Raw genomic sequence first — 16,954 nt, 5'->3', positions numbered from 1 at the left:
AACTTCACACAAACACCTTTTCTTTTCCAAAGGTTCCTCCCCCACCTGGGGCTGAATCAAGGGAAAGAACTCCCACTGCCTCTGAGACGCAAATAAATATGAAGAGCAACAGTGCACTTGCATCAATGGAGGTGTGTTTATTAAGTTACAATGGCACAGGGCAAGAGGCCCTCTGGTTTGTATGCAGACAGAGACCCCCAAGACTGAAGCAGTCCATTGAAAACTGTTTCATGACTTAAGTTAATATGAAGTGGGGGCTGCCGCCTTCGGCCAAAGCACGTGTGGCACCAAGGATATTATGCTAGTTAAATCTGATTTGGAGTCCCACAAAAATTTATTCTTTTAGATCTGGTGTGGCATTTGCAATGGCGGCTTTTACAATTTGTCCAGGAAGTTGTCCAGTGCTGGAATGCCCTCCTTCAGCCCTTTGCGCTTGCGTGTCTCGGCAACAACTTGAGATGGGCGGCTGCTGTTGTCAAAGGGGTCTCCAGGAAGGATCTGCCAGTGGTCAAACACACACTGGGGGAAAGCTTGTCCCCCTGTATTGGATCTCAAGTCGGCTGTGAAACCTGTGGAGAAAAAGTTGTGGCATTAGGAGAGCTGAAACAGACTTTAGGCTTGGCCTGGCCAGACCAGTGCTGTTATTGCAGACGCTACCTTTTCCACAGAGCTTACGTGGGGCACATGCCCTGCGCTGTTTATCAAGAGGGACTGGACAAACGATGGCACTGCAGGATTTAGTGGACTCTGCACATCTCCCTCTCCCAGCTTTATGAACATAGCAGCAGCCTTCCCCCCACTTTCATGTGGGCAAAGTCAACCCTCATGAGCCTGACAGAGATGGACATCTAGACTAACGGCAGCTATTTTGATCTCCTGCGGCTGCACCAGCTAGGGCTTTGGGGAATTTTACAACTAAAACCAGCCACTTGAGTTTGCTCTTTTCCTCTTCCCTTGCCACCCCTTTTCCTTTGGTGTAATGCTCTTTAGAGAAGAAGTCCAAGAGCAGGACTCGGTGAATCAGGCCAAGCACCTTTTTGTTGGCTGAAGGGGGTTTTAAATAACAACCCTCTGAAGAGTCAGGAGTCATCCGACTGCCAGAGGCATCTCCAAGACTTACCGAAAGACTCGTTGACAGGGAGGTAGGCCTTGACCACAAACATGGGAGTGCCAGCCACCTGGGACTCTTCAAAGACGTGGCCCCGTTTCCGGTTCAAGACACCATAGATACCACCCACCACCTGCTCCGGGCACTGGAAGAAAGGCAGCAGATACACTGAGCTAGGTTAGGAAGAGCAACCTGGCTCCCCCTGAAGCTCACCAGTCCTTCCCAGTTCCACTCACCTGAATCTCCACAAGATAGATGGGCTCCATGAGGCGGGGCTGGGCCGTCAGCACACAGGCATAGAGGCACCTCCTGGCAGTGGGGATGATCTGGCCGCCCCCCCGATGGATGGCATCAGCATGAAGGGTCACGTCATGCACGTCGAAGCGGACGCCACGCATGTTCTCCTCGCAGAGGGCACCCTGTGGAGGGCAGGAGCCAACGCTGAAATACGTCCGCTCCCTTATGCCAGCAGGCAGGCAGTTTGGCATAAATGCACCCCCCCCCACGACTCGCCCAAGGAGGCCTGGCCAGTCTCACCTCCTTGGTGGCCCACTGGAAGCCTGCCACCACGCTGTCCTTGATCTCATTGAGGTACTGCACCCCTTTGGTGATGTCAGTCAGGATGTTGGGGCCGGTGCCGTCCGGACCAAAGCACCAGATCTTGCGGGCCTCAGCCACGTCCCACTCATACTTCTCAGCCAAGTAGCGGGCACGCTGCTTCAACTCCTGGCGGGCCGAGACTTCCCCTTTATCAATGTCCTCGGCCAGGCCATCAGGGAAGGGCCGGGCCTTCATGTAGAGGCGGTTGTGTTTGTTGGGTGATTTGGAAAGGCACAGCACCCCAGACTCCTCGCTGACGGTCTCGCGGTAGGACACCACCGGGTCCGATTTCTGCCAAGGCAACCACTCGGGAATTAGCACTCAGAATTGCTGCTGCATGGCCAACTACGAACCCAAACTCCCATCTGGCACCACACCCTCCGCCCAAAATGGCACCAGTTCCTCTGCCAGCTTCCTTCACCAGGTGCATTCCAAGTAGTAAGCACAGGGCTCCCTAAGGGGCACCCTCCAGGTGTGTTTGCCCATGCTTATTTTAGTCTGGAGATCACACTCTCCTGATTTTCTGGGCCTTTCCACATGAGACTGAAGCAGACTTGTCCCACATGGGGACAGAATTTTGCTGCCCCTCTGCCTGAAAAATGACTTGAATGATATGACCCAAAAAGCAGAATTGCCAGCTTGAGGAAAGGTCTAAACAAAGGCCCTCGAGACAGCCAGCTTCCCCAACACCACTCAGCAGGGCAAGACCCCCACAGCCCACAGAAAACTGCACAGCACCTCATTTGGTCTTTATCATGGCAAGCAAAGCAGTTCCACAGGCTGAAGCCGCCTTTTGTCAGCATTCTCATCTGCCACTGTTTGCAGACTAAAATATGGGAAGAGGCTGAGCTGCCCCTTGAACAAGTCTTTCCACAGGCCTGATGACATGGGAAAGACAGCTCTCCATCCCTGCAGGCCTGCATAAAGGGGCTGAAGTGAGGAACTGGCTCAACTGAACTAGGGCCTTCCCTCTTGCTACATTCTACTCTTTTCAGGGACTCCACGGAACAGCCCTTTTTCCAGGCCTCCTCCAACAAAGGACTAGAAGTGCAGAGTCCAAAGCCAATGCTGCCCAGCCCGGCAGGAGCCCCACCAAGCAGCCTGAGTGCACTGCCCACCAAAGAGTGCCCCAGTGGCCTCCCCCATGCGCTATGCCAAGGGCAGGGACGGGGTGGGCAGCCTACCTTGATTGGAATGCAGGCGTGGTCCTCTTCAAGGTCCTTCAGGCAGATTTCCAGGTGCAGTTCTCCAGCGCCTGCTATGATGTGCTCCCCTGACTCTTCAATAATACACTGGAAGGAGGGAAGGAGCCGCAATGTGGACGGGCAGCAGCAGGTTCCCCAGGCCTCCTCTTGCCTGGAATGCGGCCACTTGCAGGGCCTTCCGTTCTGACAGTTCAAATGTGTTGTCTTGCTTACCCACCCCTCACAGCCCCATTACATAAGGCAAACTCAAAGCCAACCAAAAAAGGCAATGTTTTGGATTTTATGTGTTGTATTATTCTCTTCACAATTTCTATATAATGTTCCACATCTAGATTCTGAAGCAGTGAACATACAATATTGCAGAAAGGGAAAGAATAAAAATTAAGAGCTTAATAAAAATAGTGGCTAAATAGCTAAAGCAAACATCTTGAAATATGGATGTTTCCAGGAGGTGCTTGAAACTCATTTTTCTGACCTGCCTTTTTCCTGTTAAGAACCCAAGTCACCTACTAACCCTCTCTATTTTATTCTCACAACAACCCTGTGAGCTGGTCTAGTCAGAGAGTCAGGGACTGGCCCACAGTCACCTAGTGAGCTTCACGGCCAATAGCATACAAGAACGCACTCTCCTGTGTCCAGTCCCTGGCTCTTAACCACCACAGCACCTGGCTTCTCCTGACACAAAAGGCAGACCTCTGCATACAGACCTCCATCAGGCAAGCTTCCCCTGCCGCAGGAGAGCACCCCACTCACCTGCACCATGGGGTCCGACTTGGCCAGGCGCTTGAGACCTTCAACCAGCTTGGGTAGGTCTGCAGGGTTCTTGGCCTCGACAGCCACGCGCACCACGGGGCTGACGCTGAACTTCATGACGCGCATGTTGTGGGCATGCTCGAAAGTGGTGATGGTGCCTGTCTTGACCAAGAACTGGTCGACCCCCACAAGTCCCACAATGTTCCCGCAAGGCACGTCCTCAATGGGCTCCACGTACCGGCCCATCATGAGGATGGTCCTGGGAGGAGGGAATCACAGACAAGGGAGGCATGGCTGGGCTGCCACAGTGGCAGGGGCCTGGCTTCCCCAAAATGCTGGCACCCTCCCCACCTCTTCCTGACACTCATGCACTGTGGCCTGCCAGCCAACATTGGCTTCAAGCCAGGGCAAGGAGCCACCCCCCACTGATTCATCACTGGGGCTTTTCCCCGAGACCCTGAGTCCAACGGGTTTGTGGGAAAGGCAGGGAAACAAAATCCCTGCAGTGCCTGAAGACAGACCTCTGGATCGGCTTCAGGTAGAGATCTTCCTTCTTGCCGGGTGTGTAGTTTGGTCCCATGATCCTGCATTTCAGGCCAGTGGACACAATGCCGGAGAAGACCCGTCCGAAGGCATAGAACCGGCCCTTGTCTGTGGTTGGCACCATCTTGGAGATGTACATCATCAGGGGACCTTTTGGGTCACAGTTCTTTATTCCTGCAATTAGGTGGACAGAGGAGCTCATGCGGGGCTGCCAGAACCCTAAAGCCCCTTCTTCCATGGGGGTCTGAGAAGAGCTCTTTCTCCCCTGATTCTCTGCCCCAGGGAGGGCTGCTGCCTACCCATTGCAGCTTCATCATCAGGCGGTCCTTCGTACAGCAGCTCACAGCGGTATTTCTGAGCTGTGACAGGGGAGGGCAGGTGGATGGTGATCATCTGAAGCAGGGCTTCTCCAGCAGGCAGCCAACGCCTCATCACAGCCTGGGGTTTTTGAGAGAACCAAAAGGGGGTCAAGTTGGAGGGAGTGGGATCACATGAGGCAACCAGCTCACAGCCTGAAGCTTCCCTGATCTTCCCAGACCACTCCTGCCTCTCGCTATATGCCCAGAGGGGATATTCAGAGGACTGTGCTATTATGAGAGCTTATGACCTTGTGAATTGAACATGGAAACAGAATGCAATTTTCCTTTTCCACAACTTGTACTGAGAGAACAAATCAATTTCTCCATACCCAGGAATATCACCCCAATACTATGCCTTTTTTCCTTCTCTCTGATGGAGGAGGAAATGAAATTGTTCTTGGCCGCTATTTAGCTACAAGCAGAATGAGCAGTATTTAATTATTTCTGTGCTTTGTTCTTATTTACCAGCTATTTGATCATTTAGGATTTGCTTCTGCTGGCGACAGCCCTGCATTTTATTTTGCACCACCGATTGCTGAGAGATCTGCTGCTGGGGCCACCCAACCAGCCCCAGCCACCCAGGAAGCACACACCCCACCAGCGGCAGCCTGCCAGGCTCACCTTCAACAAGGGCTTGCCTTCTTTGTCCTTGTCCTCATTGTCCAGCTTTATGTCCAACTTCTCAATCAGTTTGGCCGTTTCCTCCTTCCTGAAGTTCATGATTGCATCAAAGACCTTTTTAAAAAGAAGATTGTACAACAGGAGATGGTTATGCCACCTTCTCTGGAGATGTTTACGGGGAAGCAAATGGGTGGCCAGCTGGCTTCCTTCAATCAGCCCAACGCAAGCACAATCCCCCTTGCAGGGGCCCAGTGGCACTTTTTCACAAGGCGCCCTCTGAAAGTTTCTATCTCAAAAGCAGTGGCACAATTCAAGTGCCACAATGGGAAAAACCAGCTTCTAATTTTTATACTGCCCCAAAACTGAGGCTCAGTTAAGTAAAGTTAATTGAAAAGAACTGCAAATCTTTTTGGGGAGCTCATTCCAAAACTGGGGTGCCAGAGCCAAGAACACCCTCCTTCTGGGAGCCACTCCCCTCACTTCCTTTGGAAGGGCTCCTGGGGAAGGACCCCCAAAGACGACCACAGTACAGGGAGATACATCTAGGAGGTGATCCTTCAGATAACCTGGTCCCAAGTTGTTAGGGCTTTGCATGCCAGTACTTGCACTTCAAATTGGACATGTAGTTCAACCAGCAGCCTGTGCAATGTGTCTGTGTAAGTCAGTCCCCATTAATAGTCTTGCCAGTCTGATTTGAATCAGTTGGGACAGCCTTTGAAAATGGTCTGGAAATTCCATGTACAGCATATTGCACTAACCCAAATGACTGTTGCTTGGCTCCCTGTGTCCAGGTAAGGTCATCGTTGGTAAATTAGCTGAAGGTGATAAAAGGTGCTCCATGCCACCGAGTCCACTTCTGCCTCAAGTGACAACACTGGGTCCAGAAGAACCCCCAGGCTACAAACCTTGACCTTTGGGGGGAATGCAACACCACCCAACTGACAGACAGACAAAGCACCCACTAACAACACCTGTCTTGTCTGGACAGAGCCTCAGTTTATTAACCACTTGTCAGGATCACATATGAGAAGCGTTTACAAACACCGCAGACCCCTGGACCTCCAAACGTGTTATTTGTATCAAGGGCCAGTCGTCACGAGAGCAAGGCGGCACGCAAGATCTGGACAAATCGAGTTATTTTATTCCTTTCCTCGACACCACAACTTCTGTGATGCCTACCCATCCAAAAGCCTGGACTACGGGAGCTGCAACCTGACACAACACAACATGAGGGCGGTGGGGGGGGGGGGTCCCACATGAGGCAAGGCGGCTTTCCTGGGAGGACTTTGATGCAATCGGCCACCATTGTGTCAGACTTTCAAAATTTCTTCAAGCACAGTATGTCAGGTCAAAGTGAAGAAATTTTTTCCATCATCACGTATGGGTCGTATGTGCCACAAGAGTGCATGCCCCCTAGAGTTATCTGAGGAATTCCAAAGGTAAGAAGCCTCTCACCTTGAATATGGGGTCAAGGATCAGCTGGCAGAAAGTCCTTGGCAGCTTCTTCCCATCAGGGCTGGTGGCAGACTTGCTGAATTTGCCCGTTGCTGGGTCAAAGTATCTACAGAGAGAGGAAAGCCCAAGGTTCAGCTCACCAAGGAAACCGATGTCTCTTCTGCTGCCGCCACCTCAGTTATGCAGCCAGGTGTGCTTCCCAAAAGCTGTACTACTAAGAGCCAAATTCTACTTCCTGAGACATTTGGTTGAGATCTCATGGATCCAGTTGGCACTTACAACCCTCTAGCCCTGGCCTTCTCCAGAGCACAAGCCCTTTGCACCCAACCACTAACTGGTGCTTTTCCAGTTTCCATGCAGTTCCCTCCCCCATTTATGTGAGGAAGGTAATAACCATGAGACCATTGGTTTCCAAATAATCTCAACAAGGCCCACCTGACATCAACATTATCTTTTTGGCACAACCTTAAACTCTTTTCCTCTCTGGCATTTGGGAAGCACATGAGATTTCTCATCAAGACTTGCCTTTATTTTGTTTAAATCCTTATTTCTCTTCATGTTGAATATCTATGTGTATATGGTTTTTATAACATATTTTAGGATTTTAATCTTTGTAAGCATTGGCTATTAGGTGGTATAGAAATGCAGAAAATGACAAAAAACCAAGTTCTAAATGTGTGAAATGCCCCCTCCCCCCACTTACCAGGAGAAAGAGATAGAAGCTGAAATACGCTGGAGTTTAAGGGTTTGGGCCCAACACCTCTATCACTGAAGTGCAGGACTTGAAGGCTTATGCAAGTTTCGGCCTTCAAAATGAAAGGCATTCTCCACCCCTCTGCCCAAAGCCCCTGGTTATTCTGCCCATGGAAAAAGAGACCTGGTGTACGAGAAGGCACTAATCACAGCGTGGCTTGTGCTACTGCCCCGTGACGGTCAGTTTCCCATGCATGAGTTGCATGAACACACTTCCCCATGTTGGCCTCAGAGGGACACTCTGTGCTTAGGCACATGCTGGTATACTTGGATTTGACCGTGAGCCCACAGCGCAAGTCACGGCTTGCCTCCCATCTCACTGCCCCAGTACGGACAGATGAAAGTTTGGAGGTGCACAGACTAGGCAAGCCCCAGAGAAGCTGCAGGTGGGTTCCCAGGGAGAGAACTCAGGCTTGCCATCAGTTGTGGTCAACCTTTCTGGTCTGCAATAATTCTGATGTCAACGAAACAAACTTACTACCATCATTAGCACATATTTCAATTCACAGGGCAAGTGATATTACAGCTCTTTCCAAGCTAATGCCTTCTCAGTCCTGCCAGGATTCCTGACCTGCTGGATGGGTCTCGGGCTGAGGGAGACCAGGGCAGCCCACCTTGCAACTATAAAATGTGCCACACTACCAATCAGCACATTTGGAAACTCCTGGATGATCAAACTTTGTTCTCAACTCCCGTCAACATCTCATCCAGAACTGGCAGGGAAGTATGCTCAGTGTCCTCTTTGATGCTGGATTCTGTCCAGGACACTCACCTGTCTCCCCACAGCTTCTTCATCATATCCTCCACTTTCTTGGCTCGTTCAGCTGGGTTCAACTGCCCTTCACCTTTTGCTGCAAACTTGGTCACGTACATCTCAGCAAACTGCTTCAGGGTGAAAGCCCAACCATGCAAGCCAGAACCAAAACCAACAGTGCCCAAAACTGGATCAATCTGAAAGGCCAAGAGAGGCAATGCGTCATGGTCTCAGGCATGTTTGGGCTCCCAACATCTGATCATTCTGGGGCTTTGCTCCAGCATTCCCCCAGCTCCCCAGTTGGGAAAATCATGAATTCAAGACACAGACTCACCCCAACAGGCCTGTGAGTGGAAGGTAACAAAGAGGACAGAAGCAGGCAAAAGGAACAAAAGTAGGAGTAGCTCTCTACCAAGAGATGAAGGGAAGGCAGAGCCATTCTACCATCCCTGTTAAAGCACTTCCCCTCCCCCAGCTCTTTGGGCTCACAGGCTGTAACTTGCTTTTAAAATATAAGGCCTACAGTCACAGGCTGCCTTCTTTTCCCGACTGACTGTAAGCCACTCTCAGAGCCTTACTGGAGCTAATAAGCCTAATGAAAATGCAAAAAGCACAGGCTCTTTGTGGGAGGAAACCAGAAGCCAGCTGGTAAGTCCCTACCACCCCCCCCACCTCACTTACCATGATGTTGCCCATGGGGCCGCACTCGCCTTCCCCGTAGGTAGAGATTATAACATTGACGTTCTCCACAATGCGCTGGAAGGTCTGGTACAGCTCCTCCGGTTGCAGTTGCAGCTCCAGCAAAGCACGGTCCATCTTGTTCATCATCAGGACAGGCTTGATTCTCTCAGCTATGGCCTGGCGGAGAACGGTCTCTGTCTGGACGCACACCCCTGCGGAAACGGAGAGGCAAACCTGGCTCAGTACATTTGGGGAGCAGCGAGTGGAGAGCCAGTGACTCATGTGCTGGGGACATTAATATTCCAACTTCAGGGAAAGACGGCATGCGCAGGATCTTGCTCTGTCTAGGGTCATGAAAGCTTCCCCGTCTCCTGCCTGCAGCTCTGCAAGCCCATCAGGCAGATTGCCCTTGGAATGGGGCCAGCATACTGCCTCACCATTGGATCCCAAGACAAAGGGGGCACCTCACCAGAAACACAGTCCACAACCACCAGGGCACCGTCGGTGACACGCAGGGCAGCTGTGACCTCCGAAGAGAAATCCACATGGCCTGGAGAGTCAATCAAGTTGATCAGGAAGCCACAGCCATCCTTGCTCTGCTTGATGAACGCCAAGTCATTCTCCGAAAGTTCATAGAACAGAGAGATGGCCCTGGAGGAGGCAATAGCATAAACCTTGCACACTCAGCTGCTCAGCCCACTTATACAGACTGGCTTCCTCAGGGAACAAAGGCCCCAGGATAGCCTTTTTACTAAAGAGAATCCTGTTCTTCAGCTGAGGGATAGTCCCAACTCTCAGCAAAGGCACATGCCCCCAACTCACACTGCTGCTAGAACTCAGTATTGCTGGGGAGTTAACTACTGGGTTCAGCATTAATGGGAACCTGCAGCTGTCCTTCAAATACCAGGACTAAACCAATGCTGCCTGTTTCTGGAGGGGAGCCTAATGTAATGTTTGAAAAAAGTGATGAAGCAGCAGTTCCACACTGCCATGCATAGAAGGGGTGTTCTTCATAAAGTTTAACAACCAAGACAAGTTTCACCCTGGCAGAGTTGAATGAGCAGCTTTGGCAGAGACGAGCAAGGCTTGCTGAAGAGTGCCGTTTTTCATGCTCAGATGAAGGAGCAAATGGGAAACAACACTGGAGCAAGCTCCCTCCTCTGCCCAAAGCCTTCAGCTTTCTAGTACTGTGTGTGAGCAGCTGACAGACTCCTGGGGCATGATCCTGTGGAGGGTTAGTCCTCTTCAGGTGCTGCTGATTAGCATGCGAACATGACACATATGTCTCCCCGCTGTACCTGAAGAGGCCCTCCCTCAGCTTTGATCATTTCTTTTCCAAAAAAACCAGACCCAACAGAAGGAACTCACGTGGATTTGATGGTGATGCACCTCTCCTGCTCATCTTTCCTCGTGTCAGTGAAACGAGTCTCACCAGCACGGGCTGAGGCAATAATTCCAGCTTTGCACACCAGCGAATCTGTCAGGGTTGATTTCCCATGATCCACATGGGCAATTACAGACATGTTCCGGATATTGGCCTTTTTGTCCATGATGGCCCGGATTTGGTCTACGGTGAAATTCACCTATCAGTGCAGGGGAAAGGCAATGTAACGTGACTGGTTCACAAGTACAAACTTTCAAGTGACTAAGTTGCAATGCTGTTTTCTTGATAGTTGTTTGTGAAAGGAATAACATCAGGGTTTATGCTGAACTGGGCTGATGGCTCTCCAAATAAGAAACCTGCAACCCTCAGTTCCAGGTCCTGATTAACAGCAACCTCAATCTGTCAAAAAGTGTTCATGAATCACGTGTGTGGGGAGGGAAATGCTTAGCAGTTCAGTATTAGAACTCCTGATCAATAGTTAACAGAGTCTGGGGGCCATGGGGTGCAGCAAATTGAGGAGTGCAGAAGGTGGCTCTCTAGATGTTTTTAACTGCAGCTCTCAGAAGGACCTGCCAAGATGGCCAAGGATGCTGTGAGTTGGAAGTCTCAAGTATATGGTGATCTAGCTAGATGACTGTGCACTGCTAGCCATCTATGCTCCATTTGTTAAGAAGTCTGCTGGGTGTTTTCTGCATTGGTTGTCCTGCAATGCCCTTTTGACTGGTTCTGTTTACTCTGAAATGTCAGATGTGGCACCTAGAAAAAATTGCCCTTACGTGAGGTGGGGAGGCTCAGGTGGTAATAGTAAAAGCTAAGTACTGACTAATGATTTGGTTTAAATTGGTTTATTATTTTGTACTGTTTTACAGCATTTTTTAAAAAAAATCTGTAAACCACCCAGAAAGTCCCATGGACTATGGGACAGTACACAAATGCAAAAGATAGTAACATACTAGGGAAGAGACACAACTCCACTTAGTGGCAGACCAGGAAGGGTTCTACCTCATTTCTGCAAAGAAATGAGGTTAGATTATTCCCTTGTTTTGCTCAAGAAATCTGTGACAGTGACTGCTATTTGACATCAGCCTGTCATGGAAGAGAGCAGCTTCTACACCCAGTCAAGTGCCATCTTTTTCCATGTGCGAACTGGGCATGTAAGACACTATGAGGCAACCACAGAAAACCCCAGCAGATTACAAAAAATGGAAGATATTGGTCAAGGGCACATTCCTGTGTAACTTCCTGTGGAAATTCTGGGGGCTCTGCCTAAGGCTGCAGAAATGCTGCATTTCTAAGTTAGCGGAATATTAGCGTAACATGTTTTTCTCATCTTCTCCCAGCCCACCTGCTTTGTGGAACTCAGATGATTTTCAGTTCAAAGGAAAGACCAAGCAGCTCTTACCCTAACCCCACATTACAAGCAGCACAGACCAACTGACAGAAATGTAAAAGAACCGAAACAAATACAAAATGAAAGAACTCATCTCACAATGCTAAAAAAGTTTTATTCATTGAAAAGCCCCTCATTTCAGACAGACTGCCTGGTTACAAAGTCACTGGCTTTTGCTGGAGCTAGGATGGAGACTGTTTCTCAGGTTCCCAATGCTTCTCCCCAAAGACTGCAGAGTTACATAAGATGATTTTTTTACACAAGGGGAAAATATGATCGCTTTGCATCCCTCTGGCTGACAGAACATCCCTCTGGTGGAAGTTGCCCAGCATCCACTGCGCACTAGTAGCCCTTCTGCCATATCACTTCACACCCCATTCTTCCAGGGCAGACATGTTGGGCCTCCTTCACAGCCTTTAAGTGTGATTTCAGTGTTAAGTGTGTGCGATTCTGAGTGATTATCTCCTAGCAATATCGTCCCCATGGAGATGCAGAGGTATACTGTGTCCAGAGGGAAGCCAAATCCATAGCAGATTAACCAAGGTTCCACAAAACCTACTAGAGGCTGGGACAGGGCTACCCCCTACACAACCTCTATTACCTCTTCCATTGTTACATAAGCTCATTCACAAAGCCAAAAAAAGGAAAGAAGGAAAGCCTACCTGATACAGAAAGGGCATAATGAACAACTCTGTTTTATTGCAGAACACTGTATTTTATTGAAAGATGCTGACAATACAAAAGGACATATCCCCATTTCTATTCACCAAGAAAACCTACTTTTATTGAGTCAAAACAGTAAATAAACTTGGGACACGGCAGAAAAAAATTCAGGTCGGTCTGCTCCTTACTTCTTTCTCCTTACTGCACGTTTTCAGTGGATGGCAACCCTTGCAAGATCCACAAGAATTACGAGAGAGCCCGAACACCTCAAACCCCGAAAAAGGATTTTTGAAAAGACTTAGACACGGCATCTACCCTGCCTCCCTGTCGGGACCACCCCCACCCAACCCAGACGCATTTCCTGTGGATGGCGCAAACAGGATATATGTGGCACAGGCGGCCCTTAAACATATGCTTCCCCAAACCTTCAATCGCTTGATACTCTGAACTACAACCCCCATCAGCCTCCCACCCCAGAGACCTCAGGCCATCTGGCAACGGTTGACAGAGGCTGGGATTCAGCACACCTTCCAAGCCTCAAGCTGGGGAAGGCTGGAGAAAGCAAATTTCAGCTGTTTGCACGATAGCCTCCATTCTCCGCAGCCATGTTGGCTTACGGGAGCTAGAATCCACTCACCTGGCCAGCGCAAGGTAAAGCAAGTCGCTTGGACAAAGGAAGATACCAGGCCAAGTTGGCCTCCCCCTCTCCCAGCCAGGTGCTCTTGCAGGTACCAGCCAACCGTCCCTCCTTCCCTTCCAAGTGAGGCCTCAACCTCCACCCCGGGCCTGACGTCCGTCCGAGGCCTAGTTCGGGCTCTAAAGCCCAGCCATATCCACCGCTCCGCGACGCTCTCGGGCCCCTACTCACCCCCCGACCAACCCCGGCCTCGGCGGACTTACCATGGTGGCGGATGGCGTCGGATTCTCCGCAAGGAAAGGAACGGGGTTAAAGTAAAAGCCGGGCAACAATGGCGGCAGCAGCTCCGGCTACCCTGTCTCGTTGGCAGGGGCCGAGCGGGCGGAAGAGGCCGCTGACGTCAATGGGCCGCACTTTATAGGGCGGAGCCGGCTAGGGCGGGGTGGAGGGGGCGTGGCTTAGTTGGGTGTTCGGGCCGCATGCGCCCAAGCGGACCGGCTTCGCTCTCCCTTTCTGCGCGACTCTATGGTCCACCGGCGGTAAAGGGAGGGGGGACTCGCTTGGAGTTTACGCTTGCGCGGAGGGTATTTTTCATCTTCTTTCCAGTCGACGCGGAAGCGGGCGCACGTGTTGCAACCACGTTTACAGCTGGGGATTTGGTTGGGGAGCGTGCCCAAAAGCGTCAGCCGCATGTGCTTTGCTTCATAGGCAAACACAATAACATTGATAAAAATAAGAGCATTGTATGCTGTAGCCATTTTTATTTGTTCGTTATGTGTATGTTCTGCCTTCTTACTCAGGCAAGGAACTCAAGGCAAATTATCTAATCTTCCTCCTCTCAATTTTATTCTCCCAAAAACCCTGCGAGGTGGGTTAAGCTGAGAATCAGTGACTGGCCCCAAATGTCTCGACAAGCTTTGCAGTTAAGTGGCCACTTAAACTGATCACCCTTGTCCCAGTTCAACATGTTTACAGCTACACCACACTGGCCATCCTCATACAAGATGTTCCTAGGCCACTTTTCAGGGAAGATTACTTCCCAGGGCAGATTGCTACATTAGTGGTGTAATCCTATGCATCTTTAGGAATAAAAAGGCCTGTCTTGGGCTGCTTGTTGAAATGTGTTTGCCTGAAACAGGCCAAGGGAAGAAACCATAGTAAACAATCCAGTTCACAACCCAACTTGAGTTCTTTCAAGGTTAACAAGCTGTGACTCAGTAGTGTCCCTGGATTCAAACAACACAAGATCCTCTATTTCAGCAACCAACCAAGCCTTCACATGTGGATTATGGGGTTGTCTGAATCCAGCCATCGAGAGAAAAGAACTAAGTGCAACAGCTGCACCTCTCCAGAGATGTCACGTGCAATCCACAAGATGAGGTTAAGTTGCTGACAATCCATCACACTCTTGTGTGACCAAGAAATGGGCAGTCCGACTGTTAAGGATGAAATGGTGGCAGGCTGGGGCCAGGAAGAGGGAGAAGTGGCACAGGACTGGCAGACTGGTGTACATGTGCCAATGGCCTGCCATCTAGCACTTGTACATACATGGAAATGGTGCAGCCTTGTTGCTGCCCAACCCTTTGCCCAGAGGAGCAAAACGCTGAGTTGGCTTCTGACAACCTTGAAGGACCCTTGTGGCTGTGGACTGACCACATGGTGATGTGCAAAACATGCCCACACTCACATCCTTCCCCTCCAAAATGGGTGGAGAGCCAGACAACTTCAGAGCAGCTTTCAGCGACCACATTCCTGGAGAGGCACAGGAAAACAGAAGCAATTTTAAGAGACATACCCAATGCAGTAAACTGTAGCTTCAAGCCCTTAGCGCTTGTAGCCAAGTCTTGAGAAAGGCATTTCAAACTTTTAGAATTGGGTCAAAATTAGAAAGTGGTTGGACAATCGGTGGTTGTGGGGAAGTGACATGGCCATTTGCAAAAATTCAGGTGGGAACTCGACTTGAAGTTCCATGCCTCTGCTCCAACTACCCCCACAACCCAAGCTAGTCTGGGTGCATTTACATGCAAAATGCTCAAGAAGTTACTACTGGGTTGTAGAATTTGCCAGGATGCAGAGTAATGGAGAGGAGTCTAAAGGAGCCAGCTATGGAAGAAGTGGCTACTGGTCCCAAAGGCCAGAAAAAACCCACAACCCAGATGAAACCACCTGTTCTGCCAGGTGCCCCGAAGAATCTCCCCATCCTCTGAACTGGAGAATGGAAGCCTAGTGCTGCAAACCAAATACCACAATAAACAAAATGCCTGTTTCCAACGTACTCTTTCTCTGAAATTTTTGCAGGTGATTCAAAGCATTTGCCAAACACAGAAACAATGGGCAAAATTCCTACTCCTTTCAACCGAGTATTCCTTAAGGTGGTGCTGGGGGGGTGGGCAGAAAATGGATCTCAAGCTGGTCTGAATTTCAGCTCCCCAGAGACCCTACAATTACGGCCAAAAAGCATCAATTGTGGGAGAAGCCCAAAAGATCAGGAGATCTATTTTATGCCTGCCCCCATTCAGAAGAGGAACATCATCCTTTGTGTGCCTTACTTTGTCCACTGTACTGCCTCTTGTGAACAGATAGCTGTGGAAGTGGGACCCTTGCTTTGATCTTGCACAGCAAAGGATTGCTTTGTGTCTTCCATTGAACTCAACAGCTTGTGTGCTTTCCTGGGCTGTTCTCCACCAGAGACAAGGCACTGGACCAGATGGAACCTTTATGAACACATCCAGAATCAAATAGGTAATGCACAAGCCCAACTCTTATATAAGGATGGGCTCCATCAGAAATAAGGCAAGGGCAAGGTTCAACAGGCAGTGTAGTAAACACCACTGTGTCCAAAGGTCAGGATAGTTTCTCAAAGGTGTGCCTACCTTATGGCCTTCAGCTTGTCAGGAAGAGCACCAGAGATAATTGCCTTGAAGCTGTTTCCTCCCAGTATTCCTTAGATAAAAGCTGCTTCTGCTGTGAGAACTGAAACTTTTCACCTCACCCTGCCCTCTTTCAGGAAAGTGGGGTTACAGCTTTTGCATGCTGCCAAACTCAGGAGAGGGAAACAGTATATATGGCAGGACGAGCTGTCCTCTGCTCTCTGCCCGAGAACCCAGGGGACATTGGAGGACACCCCTGGCCTATTCAGGGATCTGGCACAGCCACAGAGAAGGTAGATATAAGCTCTCTTTCCCTCGTTTGAACCCTGCATCCTAGTCAATCAAATGCATCTCATCTCTGGCACAGGTGGTCTCACATCTTAAGCATTCTCAGATCTTGAGTGTAAGGCCTTGGCTGGCCCCTGGGGTTCAACAGGACTCGACACAAGACAAACTAAAACTGAAATATTTTATTTAACAAACACTATAATCTTGAGTCTTGAAGAATGTGTATTGAAGGAAAGAAAAATAATTTCTCTTTACAAAAAGAGAGAGAGAGAGAAGGAAAAACAAGCAGCAGCAAAGACAAGGGTCTACGTAAGTAAAAACTTATGTACAGAATGGAGAGCTGACCAGCCAGGGTTGGGCAGGGGTGGGGGGAAGACAAGAGGGATGAAGGCCATGTCTCAGGATGCAGTAGCTTGGGTGGATGGGCAGGAGGGGCAGGGTAAGTCAAAGACATTATACAGGCAATTAAATTAGAATACAAATATTGAGGGAATGAAAGCATGGATGGGGAGCTCCCAAACGCTACTGCCGGGCTGGAGAGACAAACTGCCATCTGTACTGGAAATGTTCAGTCCAAACTTTGAAAGCATGTGAACTTGGCTGGTTTGTGTGTGTCTTTAAAAAACTGCACATGTATTGCTTAACTCTGAGATGGCTGACTGGAGCATAGCAATGGGGGGAGGAGATGGGGCAGAAGATCCAAGATGGGTCCAGATGGGCAAAATCTTGCCCATCGAGATTTCCAGAAGAGTTTGGGGGCAGTGGGAACAAGAGAGAAAACCTGGCTATCTGCTTGGTGCTGCTTATCGTAAGGGCTGTGTGAAAGTCCCCCAAAAGTTTTGGAGTGGTGTGGGAGAGAGGGAGGAAGGAAAAGCCGAGTGAGGATACAG

The 16,954-nt window shown here is 49.8% G+C and overlaps 1 protein-coding gene across 1 annotated transcript; it reads right to left on the bottom strand.

Annotated features, from left to right (window-relative positions):
• Nucleotides 1-117: 117 nt before the first annotated feature.
• On the bottom strand, nt 118-13,295 carry EEF2 (eukaryotic translation elongation factor 2). The gene is made up of 15 exons (XM_044419029.1): nt 13,170-13,295; nt 10,201-10,415; nt 9,302-9,483; nt 8,833-9,044; nt 8,170-8,348; nt 6,645-6,750; nt 5,190-5,303; nt 4,509-4,647; nt 4,188-4,383; nt 3,667-3,925; nt 2,893-3,000; nt 1,646-1,999; nt 1,345-1,527; nt 1,121-1,253; nt 118-569 (listed from the first exon to the last, which is right to left on the bottom strand). The coding sequence occupies exons 1-15, from the start codon at nt 13,170-13,172 to the stop codon at nt 376-378; spliced, it is 2,577 nt and encodes an 858-aa protein (XP_044274964.1). The 5' UTR covers nt 13,173-13,295; the 3' UTR covers nt 118-375.
• Between the last annotated feature and the right edge of the window lie 3,659 nt (nt 13,296-16,954).

The sequence above is a fragment of the Varanus komodoensis genome, unplaced genomic scaffold (genome assembly GCF_004798865.1).
Source record: "Varanus komodoensis strain SLA01 unplaced genomic scaffold, ASM479886v1 scaffold99, whole genome shotgun sequence".
NCBI lineage: Eukaryota > Metazoa > Chordata > Lepidosauria > Squamata > Varanidae > Varanus > Varanus komodoensis.
Note: the sequence above shows the minus strand (reverse complement) of the source record. Positions and strands in the feature narration are given on the sequence as shown.